At 38.5% G+C, this 20,735-nt stretch overlaps 1 protein-coding gene across 2 annotated transcripts in view; it reads right to left on the minus strand.

Moving 5' to 3' along the window:
• Positions 1-1,522: 1,522 nt before the first annotated feature.
• Positions 1,523-20,735, minus strand: part of LOC127800195 (N-terminal acetyltransferase B complex auxiliary subunit NAA25) — a 49,535-nt gene continuing 30,322 nt past the window's right edge. For both annotated transcript variants that reach the window (XM_052334674.1, XM_052334683.1), the window contains 5 exons: positions 5,305-5,424; positions 5,052-5,190; positions 4,689-4,729; positions 3,237-3,500; positions 1,523-2,564 (listed from right to left, as the gene is read on the minus strand). In XM_052334674.1, the coding sequence (XP_052190634.1) occupies positions 1,872-2,564; positions 3,237-3,500; positions 4,689-4,729; positions 5,052-5,190; positions 5,305-5,424 (1,257 nt within the window). In that variant the 3' untranslated portion in view covers positions 1,523-1,871. The remainder of the gene's footprint in view (positions 2,565-3,236; positions 3,501-4,688; positions 4,730-5,051; positions 5,191-5,304; positions 5,425-20,735) is intronic.

A 20,735-nucleotide genomic window follows, 5' to 3' on the forward strand; every position in this document is an offset into this window, starting at 1 on the left:
GGGATATTTTTGTTATTGATACATCTTTGTGTAGCCCAAGGTATACACAAAGGTGTACCAATAGTATTTTCCTAAAGAAATATCAGTTATGATAAAATCATAAACATGTTCCCAATGCACAGAAGTTTTCACTTTGCAAGAATTATTATTATTTTTTTTTATGCAGTCTTATTTTTACTTTTATTAAAAAATTATGATCTTTTTCAAAATAATTTTACTAATGTTCTCAAAATTTGCTCGTATAAGCAAATTAGTGATAAAAACACACACACACCCAAATCTTGAAGTACTGGAATTCTAATGAGATGGGTGAACTTTATCTAATATTGTTTTTATATAGTCTTTTAAGGTAATGATCAAACTTTTTATTTTACATGATAGATTAATCTACAACGGTATTAATAGAGTTAAATTTAGTATAAGTTATTTTGTGATTTAAAAGCTAGAAGTTGTTGAACAAATGGATGAGACCAAGCTGCTCATTTGTTTGTTTGTTTGTTTTTTTTAATTTCATTTATGCCCTAATAAAAGGAAAGAAACTAAAGAAGTCAACAATCAACCACCATAACTTTGCTACAGTAATACGCGAGAGACTCAGATTATGCTACATTGAACAAAAGAATCCATAAAAATGGTTTCTACATTATCAATTATATCCCTACCGTATGTATTCTAATTTGTAATTCGACACAAAAATTTTAACATCTTCTCACGTAATTGATATGTGAATACATTTAGCAAATGTTGCGGAGTGGAATTGGGCAGGGACGAGTGCATTATTATCTACTCCATGAAAGCAATTTTCAAGTTCGTTTCTATTGTAACTAATTATACCAAACAACCAACTCCAGAGGATTGCAATTAAAATAAAGAATAAGTTAATTGATTAGTTTGCAATATTTAATTCATGTGAATTAGAAAGTCTATGGAAATGCAATCACGTTGAAATCTCATTACTTGGTGGAGAAGATGATGGACATCAAGAGACCCACCACTTGGTAGTAGGAAGATCTTAAAAGGTGGTTAAGATTTGCAATCATATAACAGTAATTATGGTAAGTATTGTTTATACACACTAGTATATTTTAATTTTTACATTTGAGTCTATTATCAAAATTTAACTCAACCCAGATAATTTAAGAAAAAATTCAAATGTAATTTTTTTTTTTTTTTTTTGAGAATTATAAAGATAGCAGAGGACTTAGATCGTTTCTTTGAAATTTAACATTTTTCTGTGATATAACGAGGAATTTGAGTGCATTAAAGATATTTTCTAGGTTTATGAAATTTGAGACACTGCATTGCTTCAACTTTTTCCATAAATAATAAAATTCTATACCTCTTTCCATTAAAGTAACCTAAATTACACTGTGATCGAACTACCTAAATTGTATATTCGTTTATTATTTTCTTGCTTTATTTTGCATTGTTTTTAGGACACAATTTTTTTACAAACAAAGAACATGAATGATACATTCGCCATATCTCGTGCTTTAAAAGAATTTGATGTACAATCATGTCGGGCAGACTGAAAAGTGCTCAAAAACCAAAACAGAAACTTTATGTTTATTTGGTGTACAATGCCCCTAAAGGCGAAAATGAAAATCTACTCTCAAAGAGGAAAAATAAACGAAAAAACCCCTCAAAAAAAAAAAAAAAATGCACCACTAAAAAGTTCGGCAAAGAGATCAAGAAAAAGCACAAACACATACAAATTGTGTGCTCCCTCCAATTTTCTCACCCCTCTGGGGTGGCTGAAGCATGGTATACACTCGATCCCAACAAAACCCCCATCCTTTCGGTCAAAATCCGAGAACAAAGCGAAGCAACCGCATAAAACTGTGCAACGACCCGCAGTATCTTTCAGAAATCTATACCTGCAGTTTCAGTGCCTTCAATGATTTAACTTTTGACTCACAGATCCGGAGAAATTGAGACATTACAGTGGACTCTCCGGTCACTATCTTTCTCGCAACATCCGCAGGATTCCAGGATTTCAATGCTTGGGAGATCCGGTCGCCAAGTTCTACATGACTGACCGATGAGACACAAGTTTCCAAAATTTGAGAAACTTTCCCAGGCCCTTCACTCTTTTCTTTTACCTGAATGGAAGAAAGTATTATTTCCATGTTTGTATCCATGGGCTTCTTGATTTGCTCTCTTAGCCATATTGCAACTTCCTCTACAACACAACAGAGAGTCTGGATTGAATCACTGACTACTCGAGATAGTTGCGAATTTGTCTGCTCTGCAGATCCACCTTTCTTCTTCCTCTTTCCAGATGGATGCAATGACCTGACACAAGACTGTACAACTAGACCATGCCAGGCCAAGGGCTCTGTAACCAATTGCACTAACAAATGTAGATCACATCCAGGAGAAGAAATCAAGGGTCCCATGGATCTGAGCTTCTCCAGTACATACTTCTCTATCAAAGAATTTACAATATGCCAAGTGTCAGGTCTGCATGTATCTTTATCTGGCCCAAGCTCATTTGAGTTCAGGTTCCATGCATTCAAAAACACAGCAAAGTTCATCCAGTTAATCAGGTCTGAACTCAAAGCCTGCCCAAATTAGAAAATTTTAATAAGGAGCCAATCTTAGAAACTGATGTTAATGTACATAAAGGAGTTACAGAACAAGAGAACAGTGAAAATGAAAAACTCAGAAATTTATGGACCTATTCATCACATGAACGGATTCTTCTGTAAGCTTTAACTGCATAACTGCATGTCTCCATTACATATCTTATTTATCTACTTGAATCACTGGGACTATATACTTTACAAGTGCCAGTAAATAAAGTATCCATGAATTTGATACACAAAGTGAGCACCGTGTGAAAATGTCTAGATGAATTTCAGGAGAGAAGCATTATCTAATGGTTATAGAGCAGCAGCACAAAGCTTTTAGAATGTTCTCTTATGCAAACAGCAAACAGATTCACTTTAATAGCCATTACAATTATCCTCTTCAATTCCACTTACAATTTGCATGACAAGCTCTTAAAAGACAATAGTGTTTTTTTTTTTTTGTGGAATTTGGAAGGGATAAAAGGAAAGTTTCTCAAGCTAATGGCATATGGTTTTCACTTTAACACACACCAGTAACAATTTTTTGCCTTAAAAAACATGTAAAGACATTAATAACAAGATAAGCACACACACAAAAAAAATGACGGCAAGATCATACCTCTCACAGACAAACACAAAACCAAATTGATGGTGGGAACTTACCTCTGAAGACTTCTTTTCACTTGAAATTGCAAAAAGCACCTCTATTGCATCCTGGAAAGAAAATCCCAAGAATTTCGCATAACGTTCCAGCAAAATCTTTAACTCTAAGGAGACTTTAGAGTTGAATGCAGAACCATTAGTTTCAATGTTTTCCTTGACAAATGATGATGCACACTGGATGGACAGATAAATCATCCGAGGAAGAAGAGATCTCCTTTCAATTACTTTTGGTACATTTTCTTCAGCTTGTTTAATCTGACGTTGCTGCCATATAACACAAGAAATTAGCATGCAATAATGATTTTTCTTTCAAAATTAAATGTAGCGTCGGAAATATAGAACATGAGAAGGCAGTGCAATATCCACAAGAATTTATTTACTTGACAAACAGGATTTCAGCATAAAACATATGACAGACAAGAAACAAATTGACTAATAAAGGGAAATTTTTTGTGACCTCAAAATGGGCCATCCCCAGTGCACAAGGCTCCCCATATTAGAGAGGATCAGGTGAGGGTCATTTCTTCTACCTGGTCTTACCCTTGTTTTTTAGCAAAGAAGTTGTTTCAACAACTCGAACCCATAACCTTTCAGTCACAGAGGAGCACACTAACTATTGCTACCGAGGCTCACCCCCATTTGTAACCTCAAAATCATTCAAGCTAAATTAAGTTATATTCACATTCTAGCAACTAACTGGTATTTTCAACAAGTTTCTGAATTTGACGAAAACCCAACCCCATTATTAGAAAAGGGACTCATACAAAGTTACACTAATCTGTTGGAACAACTAGGCCTATACTTGAAGCATTAAGCAAAGGGTATAGGATTTTAGTACAACTGGAACTCTACAGGTGCTAAACCCTGCATTCTGCATTTGTCATCATAATGAAATGGACTGCTCCTGCGAACCTAGACATAATTGGCCAAACTTACATTATTTCTACTCTTTTGTTGCTTTTTTGTGTGTTCACCGATTCCATGCACCACAAATTTTGCACAAAGTTATTCTCTAATTTGTAGCACAGCGAAGGCATATGATACCACATCTTTTTTTTAAAGCTAAAACTAACTGAATGGATGTGCTTCACACAAAATTTTAGTTCCATAACAAAATTTTTAGGCCTGCTACAAGCTAAATAACATGAAAACTTTTCCAATTTGACTTTACAAAAGCACTTTGCTTCAGTCAAAAGACCATAAGAAGCTCCAGTGGCACAGAGACTTGCTTGACAGCCATGACCATTTTTAACTTTTGAAAATGATTATATACACTTATAATTAATTCTAGCAAAAACAAACATCTACTAAAACAATAACTTCTTTCCAACTAGTTGAAACAATTTTTAGAAAAATGAACTGACAATAAAATATTTTAAGAATGCCTATTATGCTCCAAGACAAACTTAACAACAAATTTGAGGTATAACATTGGAAACTAAATTCCCACACCTTGTCTCCTCTAGGACAGCAAGCTGTTCCTTCAAATGGTCCTGCAATCAACAGTAAAACAGCAAGCTTAGCCTAAACAATCAAAAAAGGAGAGAATGTGAGATTTGCATTTCAAGGGAAAGGAAAAACACACTAGACCAGACATTTATCCACAAAATTTAAGCCTTCCTGGTTACAAGGACTTAAATCAGTATATTTTTTCATTATTGCCTTTTTCTGGAGGGGAAGAGGGGACCAGATGAGGGGATTAGGAGGATCTTGGAATTTAATAGTCAACAACAAAATGTTCTGTTTTGGCAATAAGGATTGTTTAAATCAAAGCATTTCAGTTATTATTGCAATTGGAACAGGGTGAATACTGACCTGAAAGGTAATTTTTGTCATAAGTTGGCGTCCACCAAGGCCTTAATTGCAAATCTTCATTGAAAGTCAAAGATGTGCATCCAATATCACTTGAGAGCTCAATCAAGAGAATTCCATACTTCAAGCTTTCAAGGACAGACTAGAAGAAAATGGATTTAAAAAAAAAAAAAAGATTAAGTGAATGCACATAATAATAAAAAAACACTGAAGGTGCCAAAAGCTAGATTTGGAGGATGGAAAGGAGCAATAATACCTCTTCCTCTTCAACATTATCAGCATTCTGCTTTAGTTGTAGAATCGGTGCTTCAATCTGTGCCATTAAATATTGACTGGAGCGTTGTAATCTCTCTTTAAATTGAACAAATTCAATTACCTGATATGAACATACAGAAGGCATCAAGTTGAGTCATATCCTGATACTTCTAAGTGGTTGTAATAATAGTAGAATGTAGACTTTTATTATTGTAACCAGCTATGTGAGGGTATTCAACAAAATTCTTTTCTGACAAGTACTACCAGAGAAAGCCGGATCACCACAAAAGACCAAGATGAATAAAGCAACGTCATCCACAAATTCCAAAAATTGATCCATCAAAGACCAACTACACAAAAGAACAAGTCCACTTTTAAGCCTAAACAATAGAAATTATACGTATTGGGAGGGCATTCAATTGCACTGGGAAGCTTGATTACTCAAGCTTTCTTTTTCCTTGACCACAAAAGCTCCTGGCCAAGCCAAAACCACACCCTTGGTGCACTGAGGAAATACCTAACTTAGTCCAAAGTGGCCAAAGATGAGATACCAAACAATCTAACCACACTGCGGCATCAGGAGGTGCTTAAATTCAGCTTCACAAAAAGACAGCATCAATTGCAAAATATGTACTCCTGTGATCAAATTGTCAATTGCCAAGATCTTGCCATGGCCAGCCATCCACAAAACAAAAGCACCAATTTACAACTCCTCCCAAGGAAAAATGACCTCACCATAATTCATTAAAACCTCATAGAACAATTTCACAGAAAACACCTTGAGCTGGGCTTTCATCCATCTGACAGCATCCTCTCTCTAACTATTGGATAAGAGTATAAAATGGCCAATAACAAGCCAAGCTTTCCAATCTCCAATCATACAGATTATATCTGGCTGTAACAAGCCAAGTTTCCCAATCTCCTATCATACAAATTTTATCTAGCTGTAACATCCCAAACCAACCCTGAAGCAGTCATCAATGATAATCATAAATTGCACCTCCTACCCTTGCAACTCACACTAAGGAAGGGAATGCTCATTCAGTCTCAAGTTCACACACCACAAATGGTTTCAAAAACTCATATTTAACTAGTTTCCAGCTTTAAACTGAGCAACCTCCCTTAATCCCCAAAGAGGAAGGAAACCCCCACCCCCCTCCTAAGAAAAAAAGAAAAGAAAAACCTGTGCCATAGAGCAAGGATCCTCCTGTAGTTGATCACCTAATAGTGTATGCAATTGGTTCATTATTTCACATCGCAGTATGTTTTATAGTAGTGCTTGGATCGGAATTAGTTGGATTAATAGTTTGCTATTATAGAAGTTAGTTTGTTTTGTTTTCAATTCTTTTCTATGTTCTTGTACAACTTATGAATTGAAAAGTCCTATGAAAACCAAATTTAGGGTGGAATATAATTGGAAACACAACGGAATATAAAAGAAAGTGAGATAAACAAGTTTTATTTTCTCCAATTTTCTTTGAAAACCATTTTAACTTTTAAGTTTCTTCCCTACTTTTAAATTGTTTTTGTGAGAAAATAATTATGAGAAAAAAAGCTAAGAGATTAGCCTCTCTTAGCTTGTTATTTATAATAGGCATAATGGGCCTTAAATACCTATGGGCTTAATCTAATTACAAATAAAACACCCACATATAATAATTACAATATAGACAATTATACTAATAATTCTAACACTTCCCCTCAAACTGGAGCATAGATAACATATGCATCAAGCTTGTTACAAATATATTCCACTCAAGGACCCTTTAAAGACTTGGTGAAGACATCTGCAAGTTGATCATTGGAGTTAACAAACTCTGTAACAATAATACGATCAACTAATTTTTCTCTAATAAAGTGATAGGTGATTTCAATATGCTTAGCTCATGGAACATTGAATTGGAAGCAATGCGTAAGACAACTTGATTATTACAAACAAGCTTTATAGGGGACACGTTACAAAATTTGAGTTCCTACAAGAGTTGTTTAAGCCAAATGAGGTCACAAGTTGCATTAGCCATAGCTCGATACTCTGCCTCTATACTAGATCTAGCTACTACATTTTATTTCTTACTTTTCCAAGAAACCAGATTTCCTCCTACAAGAACATAACACCCAGAGGTTGACCGATGATCAGAAGGAGATCCTGTCCAATCTGTATCTACATAACAACAAATATTTGTGTCCCTTATCCTTATAGAGTAGCCCTTTACCTGACGCTCTCACATGGAGAACTGAGAAACTGAATAACTATACTCACAATAAAAACAATGTTGGGACAAGTAACTGTGAGATAGTTCAACCTGCCTATCAGTCTTCTATACCTACCAGGATCTGAATAAAGCTCCCCTTGTCCCGGCAAAAGTCAGACATTTGGATCCATTGGGGTGTTAACTAGTTTGCAGTTCACCATACCAGTTTCTTCTAAGATATCAAGGACATACTTTCTCTGAGAAATTGAGATACCATCTCCTGACTAAGCAACTTCAATACCCAAGAAATACCAAAGTCAGCCTAAGTCTTTGGTCTGAAAGTGCTAATGTAGATGTTTCTTCAGTTCCTGTATTCCAACCTAATCACTCCCTATGATAACAATGTCATCTACATAAACAACAAGGTAGATACATAAAGAAGAAGAATGGCGATACAAAATCGAATGATCGGCTTCACTTCGAGTGAGACCAAAGACTTGAACCTATCAAACCAAACCTGAGGAGATTGTTTCAGACCATAGAGAGAGACTTCTTGAGTTTGTAGACTACATTGGACTCCCCCTGAGCAACAAAACTAGATGGTTGCTCCATATATATCTCTTCCTGCAAATCACTATGAAGTAAGGCATTTTTAATATTGAGTTGATAGAGTGGTCAATGACGCGTGGCAACCAAAGAGAGAAAGAGGCGAACAGAGGCCATTTTCCCAACAAGAGAGAAGGTATCACTGTCATTCAACCCATAGATCTGTGTAAAGCCTTTGGCAACCAAGTGGGCCTTAAGATATTCCACTTGGCCATTAGGACCCACTTTGGGAGTGAATACCCATCAGCAACCAACGGGAGTCTTCCCTAGTGGTAAATGCACCAAATCTCAAGTACCATTCGAATGTAAGGCGTCAATCTCATCTAACATAGCCTGGCGCCAACCAGAATGAGATAGAGCTTCACTTGTGATTTTAGGAATAGAAACAGAGGAAAGACTCGAAACAAAAGCACTATAAGGAGACAAACGGTCATAGCATAAAAAGTTATAAATAAGATGGGGATTACGAGTAAACCGTGTACCTTTGTGAAGAGCAATAGGGAGATTGTTGGGCTCAGGATTCGAGGCAGGAGGGACCACAGACGGAGAGAGCGAGTCAGGAGAGTCCTGGGTTGGAGGAATGTTGGCGCCGGTAGCGAGATGAGGACGACGGTGATATCTAAGAAGTGGAGGAGCCGTGGAAGGTGGACCAGAAAATGGTAAGGTAGGTGCCACAGAGGAGACAGACGAACCCGATGAGGACAACGAAAGAAAAGAAAAAGGAACAGGCAAAACCTAGTGAAAACTCTGTGAATCAAACTAAGCAACCGAAAACAAAGACTGTTGTTCAAAGAATGTGACATTAGCAGATAGAAGATAGCGGCTCAGCTCAGGAGTGTAACACTTATAGTCTTTTTGCAATTGGGAATAGCCGAGAAAGATACACTTGAGAGATTTTGTAATAAGCTTATCCTGTCTAAGTGAAAAAGAATGCACAAAACAGATATAGCCAAAAACACGAAGAGAAACAGAATAAAGCAGTTGTGTAGGGAATAGAAAAGAATGAGGAATTTGGTCCTGTAACGATGAAGATGGAATGCGATTGATTAGATAACATGCAATTAGAACATCTCCTCAAAATTTGGTGGGAAGATTGGTATGTAAAAGGAGCGTTCGTGCAATCTCAATAAGATGACGATTCTTACGCTCAGCAACACTATTTTGTTGAGGTGTGTAAGGACAAGATGATTGATCCAAGATGCTATTAACAATCATAAAGGTAGTAAATTGATAAGAAAAATACTCAAGGGCATTATCACTACATAAGATACGTATAGAAACTCCAAATTGTGTTTTTATATGTTAGAAAGATAGAAAATAACTTAGACCGACTTTTCATAAGAAATGACCAAGTGCAACAAGAAAAGTCATCAATGAAAGTAACGAAATATGAAAAACCAAGAGTAGAATTGACGTGATTGGGCCCCCATACATCAGAGTACACAAGGGAAAAAAGAGTCTCAGCCTTATTGTTGACCTGACAAAAAAAAGAATTACGAGCGTGTTTACCACGCTGACATAACTCAAAATTAAATATGGACAATGATGACAAACTAAGAACTAATTTCTTCAGTTTGGAAAGGCTAGGATGACCGAGACGATAGTGGAGAAGATCTGGGGAAGCGGCACTGGTGCAAGCTACGGACGAACTAGGCACAGCAAGATGATAGTGACTCTGTGACTCATGCCCAATGCCAATTGTCCGCCCCATACCATGGTCCTGAACAAAAACAGAGGTAGGAGTAAATATAACATAACAATTAAGGGTTTTGGTGAGTTGGCTAACTGAAATCAAATTAAAAGAACTATCAGCAACATATAAAACAGAATTTAATGAGAAAGACGAGGTGGGTGTGATTTGGCCGATCCCTTTAACTACAATTTTGGTACCATCAAGCAAGGTAACAGTAGACAAGGTATCAGAATAGGTAAGTAAGGAGAAAAGAAGCTTATTACCATACATATGGTCAGTGGTGCCAGAATCTATAATCCAAGGACCAACAGATGAGCCTTGAGCAACACAAGCAACGGGATTACCATGATGAGACTGTTGGGTGGTCTGGAATTTCAAGAAGACATGATACTCAGCTACAGACATAGGTACCAATTGAGAACCTAGTGGAGATTGAGTAGGACTAGGATTGTTTTGAAATACATGAGTTGCACTGGTAGATGATGCAAGTGGAGTAGCTGGCCGACCATGTTTCTTCCAACATTTGTCCTCAAGATGATCTAGTTTATTACAAAAGGTACACTGTGGACATGAGCGACTATTATTGCATTCTCTATTTCCTCCTACAATGGAAGCCTGACACAAGAGCTGAAGATTCGACTGTAGGAATAACATGAGAAGAAGAGGACATACCATGCGCACTTGTCAACAACCTTTTAAAAGAGTCATTCATGGGAGGGCAAGCGGAGCTGGTCAAGATTTGATACCTAATGGTGTCAAACTCTGGTTTTAGGTCGGAGAGAGCAATAACCATAAAAAACTTCTCTCGTTGAGCAATCTATTCGGTGCGTAGTAAGAGGAAGAAGAGCATCAAATTCTTGCATGAGAGCCTGAACATGCCCCAAATAAGATTCCATGGACGACTCTTACTTGAGATTCTTGATATTAGAGACCATAATGTACAAACTTTGGATGTCATTTGTATAACACTCTTCAGCTTCCTTCCACACATAAACACAACACACATCAACACAAGTTTCAAAGAGGCGAAAGAGCTGCATGATGGACAGATCAATAGACTACTAGGCATCAACTTGTTCCCATCTAGCCCGATTAGCTTATGGCACACTTTCAACCTTTGTGGTAAGATGATCCGCTTGGCCTTGCCCTTTGAACCACATTTTGACAGAGGCTGCCCATGAGAGATCATTGGCCGACCCTATCAACTTGACAGTAGTAATATGGGTTGTCCCAAGATTGGAGACAGTAAAGGAATGAGGGGCAGCAGGGGCAACAGATACCGGAGCGGGAATAGCACTCGTAGAAACCGCATCACTGAGATAAGACATGGCGAGGACTTTGACACTGGAAATAGCTTGAGGGGTCGTCGGAGATCAAATCTGGAGAAGCCGGAGAGGATTGACTGATGGACGCATTGTCACGAGTCGACGCGTGGAGGCGGCGGTAGCGAGTGGCGGTGGTGCGTGGGGGTGTGTAGGTGGTTCGGGCGGCGATAAGTCTTCGACGGTCAAGCTAATCTGATGGCGAGGAACCCTAGGGTGGTGGCGATGTTAGCAAGTGGTGGCCGGAAAGTGGGGTTCTGGTATGGGCAGTGACGATGATAGCTTGAGCTAGGGTTTGACGGTCGCTGGAAAAAGATACACAGCGACAACTAGGGTTTTTTTCACCAATAGCTCTGATACCATGTGAAAAAATAATTATGAGAAAAAAACCTAAAAGATTAGCCTCTCTTAACTTGTTATTTATAATAATCATAATAGGCCTTAAACACCTATGGATTTAATCTATGGGCTTAATCTAATTACAAATAAAACACACACATACAATAATTACAATATATACAATTATACTAATAATTCTAACAGTTTTAACGGAGTTCATACATGGCTTGGGATCCCACTAGGGGATCCGGATCACATTCCTCGTGATCTAGGGATGCAAAAGACCTGTGATCTGGAAGATGCAAACCAGATTGTGGTTAGAAGCAAACCCAGTAAATATGAGACAGATTCACTCACCATTATCCATCTGAGGCCATGTAAAGACTTGGTGTCAATTATGGAAACATTATGTAAAAGGGAAGGAAATATAGCATATTGAGGAGCAAATATTTCAATAGCTTAGAGTAAAAATAATAATATGAAAGATAAAAGTTAACCCTCTATTTAATAGCTTAAATTTTAGATGAAATGGTGGTTAAAAATTCAACAGCAGCTAGGAAGGAAATAGCCTTGCCAAAGGAAACTCCTAGGTAGCCAATCCTAGTTGCCTGGGAGATAATAAGTGGCAGAGGAAGAATGTTGGAGAAATAACCTTTCACACAAGCAGCTCTCTCAACTTAAAGATATTTTCATTTTCTGTCAAAGGCAAGTCTCCCACTGGGAATTCGTGATAACGCTATTGATTTTCCACTCTTGTGCAGAAGGGTGTCAAAACTTAGAGAACCAATGGCTTAGAGTCGGCACTTTCACTTTTGGAACATAGAAGATTTTCCACTCTAGCTTGGAGGGTATGCCCAAAAATTAAGAAAACAAATGGCTTTGAGCCAGCACTTTCTTTGGCTCTAAAACAAATTATAATAACACTGCCACAGAATTCATCATGCCTCAACCAGAATTAAGTGCCAGAACCATCCCAGATGCTTTTAATTAAGAATCACATGTCAAGATGATGGAACCCACTGGAATCTTTTGGTGCACAAGCATATTGTCAAACTAGATCTAAATAATTTCTTTCACACCTTGATCCTTAGGTAAATAATGAAACATGATAATCAAATGAAATGAAATAACCCCAATCTACAGTTCCAATCTTTGCTAGACCACACATGATTTTTGCCCCCACTCCACCACTCAAACAAAAGTTCAGTAACAGAAACGGAAAAGCAAAGGGTAAGGGTTGCTGAGAACCAGCAACAAAAGCAAAGGGTAAGGGTTGCTGAGAACTGATCAACCACTTAGTGCAGTTTCCAGCATGAATGGCTTGCTGAAATCAGGCAATCTGAGAACTGGTACTTCACTTAGTGCTTTCTTCAACTGCTCAAAGGCCTCCTCAGCCTTAGTATTCCACTTAAAACCATCTTTCTTCAACAATTCAGTCAATGGCTTGTTGATCATCCCATAATTCTTGACAAATCTTCTGTAATACCCGGTGAGCCCTAGGAACCCTCTCAATGACCTGATGTTGGTAGGTCTATGCCATGCCACATCAACCTCAATTTTCTTGGGGTTTGTGCCCACTCCAGCCCCTGAAATTATATGCCCTAGGTATTCCACTTGTTTTTGTGCAAAAGCACACTTTGACCGCTTGATATACAATTGGTTAGACTCTCAAAATCTCAAATGTAGCCCTAAGGTGGTCTAGGTATTGATCAAAAGAGGAGCTATAAAGTAGGATGTCATCAAAGAAAACCAACACAAATTTTATGAGGTAAGGTTCAAAAATTTGGTTCACCAGAGCTTGGAATGTGGCTGGTGCATTGGTTAGGCCGAAAGTCATGACAGTAAATTCAAAATGGTCGTGGTGTGTCTTAAAAGCTGTTTTGGGTATGTCATTTGGATCCATCCTAATTTGATGGTATCCTGATCTTAGGTTCAGTTTAGAGAATATAGAGGCGTGTTTTCAGTTCATCCAACAGGTCACATTGAGTTGTCTATAGTCAATACAAAAACGTCATGTCCCATCTTTTTTCTTAACCAATAGGATAGGTGAGGTAAATGGGCTGTGGCTGGGTCTGATTATAGATTGGTTCAACATCTCTTTGATAAGTTTTTCAATCTCGGATTTGAGTTTTGGGTATATCTATAAGACCTAATGTCCACAGGTTCAACATTAGGTTGAAAGGGTATTGTGTGGTCCAAGGATCTTTTGGGGGGCAATAACTAAGGTTCTACAAAAAGATATTGGTATTCAACTAAAAGTACATCAAGTAGGGCCAATTCGTGTACTTGCCAAGAGGCTGCAAATAATTGTCTTTCGACTTTAGGATCTCCTTCATCCCCAATCTCCAGTTGTTCAGTAGTTTTAATTGAGAACAGTTGTGCTACTTGGGACATCTTCTTGAACAGCTATTGCAATTTCTTCCCCTTGATCAGTTTGCACGTTCCCACCTCCATGTTTCCTTGCAACACCACACTCCTTCCATCCTTCTCTAGGGTCACCTCCATCTTATTAAAGTCAAAACTGATTGGACTCACCCCTCTCATCCAATCAACCCCGAGAACAATATGGCATCCCCCCAACTTAAGTAATCTTAAATCAGCTTGGTAATCTTCTCCTTGCATTTCCCAACAGAATCCCAACCAAGAGGATTTGCTCATGACTTTACTCCCATTCACTATTGTTTCTGACAGGGGTTGTGTGCTAGCCAACGACCACTTCATCCTCTTGGTTGTTCTCTCATTAATAAAACTGTGGGTACTCTCACTATTTATTAAGACCATGAGGGTGTCGTCTTGCACCTTCCTCTCCACTTTAATAATCTTACTACCTGCCATTCCCTTGATTGCATGCAAGGAGATAGCTCCATTGCCTTCCTCTTCCTCATCTTCAATCACAACCAATTCTTCCTCTCCTTTTAGTAGGAGTAATTGTTTCTTGCACTGATGTCCTGGGGAATATCTGTCCCCACACCTAAAACATAACCCAACAACTCTCCTCTGCTCAATAAGCTTATCCCTTTGTTGTAAACTCGGGTTAGGAGGTGCAATTGTCAAATATCTCACCCATGTTCCTTCCCTAAAATTTTCCTTACTCTGCATTCTTCCTCCAAATAGCACTAGTCCCAAATTACTTCCTCTGTTCTAACTCCTTTGCTTCTTCATTAAGGCTTCCATAATCAACTCTTGTAAGGAGGCCCCCCTCAGCTGCTTCCTGTACATTCTGCGATTTCATCATCTTAACCGCTAATTTGATCTCATCATTCAACCCTCCCACAAAGCTGGATACAAAATATTCTTCCGTCATGAAGGGGTTTCTACTCAACATAAGGGATTTTAATTCTTCAAATCACAACTGGTACTCTTGCACAGTACCATCCTGCTTTAGCCTATTAAACTCCTCCACAATATCCATCATCCCCCATTCCCCGAACCTTCCACACAATCCCTTGGTGAAGACATCCCACATATAAGCCTCCCTTACCTTGGACCATCCCTAAAACCACACGTCCCCCACATCATTGAGGTAAGTGGATGCCAAGGTCACCTTTTGATCATATGGGATCTGGTGGATACTAAACAGCTTCTCACATCTTCGTATCCACCAACAAGGCTTTTGTCCCTCAAACACTGGTAATTCCAATTTTGGTACTAGAAAACCAGCTTGGTGCGGAGGAATTTGAATCTCCCGCCTCCTATCCATCGGATTTTCTTCAACCACTGTTGGATCTCCCTATCTCCCTCCAATTTTGATGATCCAACAGCACGATGGTTGTTTCCATGACCCGATAGAATGGACTCCATCCTATCTCTAGGGCAAAAATCAAGAGAAATTCTTACCTGATTTTAGCTAGAGAACATGAGCATGAATTGTTGCAATTGATCTCACAGCAAATTCCCTTGCTCCTACATCTCCTATCTGGTCTGTTCACGCATGTATGTGCGTAAATCCGTGCGCAACCTCTATCATTGTCTCCAACTTCCGATCTACCATCAATCTAGCCTCTCTTCTATCAACTCCACCCTGTTCTGCATCTCTGACATTTACGCCGTCATCAGCTGCAGCTACGTTTCCATATGCTTCATCTGAGTGCCATTAGCCATTGTGGAAGCATGTAGTGTTTGAGTAGCAGTCTTTACCTATGTTGGTGACTTGTTAATTGTAATGTTATTTGTATTGTTGTTATATTGTTCAAGTTGTTATAAGGCAGTTCTTATTATATGAGATTGCATTAACAATCTGTTGAAGTGTCACATTGTATATAAATACAACTACACCTCTTCCTCTTGTATCTTTTAACTCATTCTTATTTCATCGATGAAATTCTTGTGAGTTTTTTCTCTCTCATATTCTTTCTTTTCTCGTGCCCTAAGGTTTCATTACATGGTATCAAAGCCATAGCTCTACTTTGATGGCCTCCAATCCAATTCTTAGTTCTTCTTCTTCTCCTCCACCTCGTTCTTCTTCTTCCTTATCATCCGCCTCACAGTCAGATTTTGCGGCGGTGGCTAAGGCCTTCAGTTTCATTCCAATTAAGATGGATTCTAACAATTACATTTTTGGAAGGCTCAAATTCTTGCAACAATTAAAGCATTTGACTTGCTGCCATTCCTTAACAAATCACCACCTCCGACAAAGTATCTGTCAGATCCAAAGGCATGTGAGGCTAGATCTCCTTTGGTCAATCCGGATTATCTAAATTGGATCAGATCTAATCAATTGCTGCTAGGATGGTTGTTTTCTACCATCGATAAGGAGGTATTAGCGCAGGTGATTCATTGTGAGTCATCTATAGAGGTATGGACTTCTTTGGAAAATCTTGATTCTCGTCAAACCATAACTAAGTCCTTTCAATTGAAGTAGCAGTTAAGGTCTATTAAGAAAGATTCACTTTATGTGAACGATTATATCCTAAAGATTGAAACGATAGGGCATATGCTCTTGCAGCCATTGGAGAACCTTTGAATGATAAGGATCTTTTACTTGCTATCTTAAATGGTCTGGATCTGAGTATGAGACTGTCGTTAGTCTAATAACATATCAAATGGATGATATTGATTTAGAGAATGTGCAATATCTGTTGTTGATGCATGAGCAGAGGTTAGCAGCCAAAAATTTGCCACCATCCTCTGCTAATTTTGATTTTGTTCTGTCTTCCTCTATGAATGTTAATGTGGTGTCATATTCATCACGGAATGGTAGTGGTTTTGTCAATAATAGAGGTGGTTATGTACAAAGTCGGCAAAGGTCGGGGTAGAGCGTCTGGTAGGAGAATTTATTGCCAATTATGTGGCAAACCAGGGCACTTTGTAGATAATTGTTATCAGTTCGATAGAAGTTTTCAACGAACATCTAGCCAAGGATTTGGAAGATCTAATAATGGTGTTCAATCAGATTCGAGAGCGTATATGGCCTCTCTTAGTGATTCTAACGGAGCCTACATGAGTGAAAATGGATCGGCACAAGGGGCTCACTATGGCAGCTTTCCTCAACCCTTTGAAAACCTATCTCAATCCTCTTTGCCAGATCCCTCATGGTTTGTTGATTCTAAAGCAACAAATCACATCACCTCTAATCTCAACAATTTGTCCTTACGTGCTCCATATAATGGTGTAGATAAAGTGGCCATTGAAAATGGTAAGAAACTTCCTATCTCTAATATAGGTCTCGACCAATTGTATACACCAACAAAACCTGCATCTATTATTTCATTGTCTAATGTTCTTCATGTTCCAAGTGTGAAGAAAAACCTAATTATCACAACTTACTCGTGATCACAATGTTGTTGCTAAATTTTATTCTAATTCTTGTTTGATCAAGGACACCTTAAGGATGGGCTCTATCAGCTCGTTCCAGCATTTGATCATGTTGCTCACAAGAACTCGGCCCACTCCATCAAGCCTTTGTTTGCTAGTGACAATTTCTTTTGAATAAATGTAATAGACATGACTCATTTTGTCATGAGCTATCACATAATGCAAATGTAGCCCAAAATACTAATGTCTATCAGCAATAGCATGCAAGATGATTAGGGCATCCATCTTTCAATATATTGAAATCTGTTTTGAATAAAATTCATGTTCCTTATTCACATTTAGCTCTTTCATTTTGTGATTCGTGTAAACTTAGCAAATTGCATCAGCTTCCGTTTGTTGATTGTGAAATCAAGTCAACTAAACCGTTGGAGTTGGTATATTTAGACTTATGGGGACCCTCTCCTGTCGTCTCTATATGTCAATTGAAGGATATAGATATTATATTGTTTTTGTGGATGCATACACTAGATACACTTGGCTATATCCTTTTAAACTTAAGTCTAATGCTCTATCCACTTTTACAATCTTTCACAAGTTTGCTAAGCTTCAATATCAAACTGAACTTAAAGCCTTACAAACTGATAATTGGGGGGGGGGGGGGGGGGGGGGGATTCAAAGCCTTTTTACCCTATCTTCGTAGCAATGGCATACAACCTCGTTTTACTCGCCCCTATACTCACTAACAAAATGGTGTGGCTGAAAGGAAACATAGACGCATAGCTAAGATGGGTCTCACTCTATTAGCTCATGCTCATATGCCGTTAAAGTTCTGGGTAGAAGCCTTCCAGACTACTATTCATACAATTAACCTATTACTAGCTTCTCCCCTCAAGTTTAATACACCTTTTGACTTACTCTACCACAAACCGCCCAATTATTTCTTGCTGCAACCATTTGGTTGTGCTTGTTTTTCTTATCTTAGACCCAATAACAAGCACAAATTTGATTTCCACTCTACCAAATGTGTCTTCCTTGGATATAGTCACACTCAAGCTGGCTACAAGTGTTTGCATCCATCAGGAAAGGTGTATGTTTCTAGACATGTGCAATTCAACCCTAATGATTTTCCTTTTCCTACTTTGTTTCCATCCACCTCATCTTCTTCTTTATCACAGTCAGTTCCTAATGGGTTTTTTACTTCATTCTTCCAATCTCTTCCTTCTTTCACTTTTGTTTCTTCTTCTCCTCAAGTAACACAGCCCTCAGCTCCTGTCACGTCTACCTTTGTTTCGACTGATTCTCATGTTCCTTCTACTAAATCTTTGTCTTCTCATCATGAGATACAGTCTCCTTATTCTTAGTCAGCTACACCTAAATCTTGTTTACCTAGACCCAAAGTTTCTCTTATTCCCTCTATTCATCATATGCTCACTAGATCAGAGTCTAAACAACCTGTGACCTCTTCTCCCCATGCCTTAGTGAGTTCACTTGAACTAAATTCAGTTCATGAGGCTCTTTTAGACTCACGATGGGTTAAGACCATGGAGGAGGAATTTTCAGCTTTGCAAGGCAATCATACTTGGGATTTTGTTCTCTTCTCTAAAAATATGAACCTGATTGGCTGTAAATGGGTGTTTCGAGTTAAGTACAATTCTGATGGGTCAATTCTTAAACATAAGGCCCGGTTGGTGGCCAAGGGTTTTCTTTAAACTCCAGGAGTGGACTATGCAGAAACATTCAGTCCAGTTGTTAAGGCACCAACTATTAGAGTGTTGTTTTCATTAGCAATCACTTTTGAATGGGACATTCAACAAGTAGATGTCAATAATGCCTTCCTTAATGGTGACATAACAGAAGCAGTGTTTATGGCACAACCTGAGGGGTTAGTGAGTTCTCAATTTCCTTCACATGTGTGTAGATTGAGGAAGTCACTCTATGGCCTTATGCAAGCTCCTCGAGTTTGGTATACAAAGTGAGGGTTGCATTACAGAGTTGGGGTTTTCCCAAGGCCACTTTTGATGCCTCTTTGTTCATTAAATGAGCTTCTGGTTATGTATTGTTTGTTTTGGTATATGTTGATGACATCCTCAACCAGCTGTAAAGCAACCCGCTACCCACCGAAACCAACTGCCATTCTCGGTTCCAGCCTCCCCTTTTCTCGATTCTAGCCTGGTTTCGTGAGTTTTTTACTTGTTTTATTTGATTAGAATTAGAATTAAACAAACTCAATCACAATTGAGTTCAACTTCAGCTTCAACTTCAAAGCGGCGAATAAGAATATATATATATATATATCTAGAGATTAGGGCTGCTCTATACCTCAGGGGGGCAAAGCCCCCCTGGACAGCCCAAGCCCTCCACTACCACCATAGCTCTCATGAAAAATCCACATTTGGGTCTTATCCCAAATTATTCGGGCCAGGTCAAATAACGAGCTTTATTCTGAAAATCAAGACATATCTTAACTTCTTTATTGATTGTGGACTTGTAGTGTTTATATGTTTGTTTAGAACTTTGCATGATGATTAGTACTTGTTTGAGTTTGAGACTTTGAGTTTGAATTTTGATGATATTTCTAGTTTAGAATTTGCATGATGAATGAATCAACTTTGATGTTGTTAGTTTAGAATTTGAAATATGCATTTGTTATTATTGATAATTTGATAGTTGTTTATGATTTTTTACAAGATTTTGAGTTTTTTTTTCTAAAAGGTGTGCCTCGTTTAGGAAAGGTGTGCCTCGCCTCGTGCACCTCACACCTCAGGCTCCAGGACCCTTTGCGCCTCGATGCGCCTATCGCCTTTCAAAACTATCGCTTCTGAAGCTACTTCTGTTGCGCAACTCCTCATCCTACCTGATCTAAGTTCGTCACTAGAAGCAATTGTCGATGGCCTGCATGCCAATCACAATCCTCCCGTTCTACGTTCGATTCATTGCGGATTCAAGATCGCTTGGATTCTTATGGCAGTTGTTGTGGATCAATAATCGCCCCAAGCCTGCGTCCACTTCTTACCCACTCACCGACCATTGGTTTGTCGGAATTCACCTGAATTTCATGCCTCTGATCTACAACTAACTTGTTGATCAGAGCCGTCAGTCGTGATGGATAAACAACCTCCTAAAACAGGCTCAACTCTGGTAGCACCACCTACAATTGATCTTCTCTGTTGCAGCTTCTTGAAGATCACCTTCAATTTGTTTCCGTGGATAGCCTGGCAATGCTTGGCTATCAACTTCTAGCACTCGCCTTCCTACTACGCCTCAATCACACCTCAACGACCGAGAGTTGCTTGCTTGTGTTGCGACCTAGATCAGACTTTACTAGTCTTGACTCCACTTCAATCTCCGTCGAAATTGCCTTACTGAATCTAGATTTGAATTTCTATTATGCCTTTTAAATTCGAGTTCAATTCTGAATTCAATCGATAAGACTACTTCCAATTCTTCCGACTTCAGTACCTCTTATCTACAATTGAATTGCTGATCAGAGGCCCTACAGTCACACAAGATCTTGTTTCTCCCAATT

Source organism: Diospyros lotus, chromosome 1, assembly GCF_014633365.1.
Source record: "Diospyros lotus cultivar Yz01 chromosome 1, ASM1463336v1, whole genome shotgun sequence".
NCBI lineage: Eukaryota > Viridiplantae > Streptophyta > Magnoliopsida > Ericales > Ebenaceae > Diospyros > Diospyros lotus.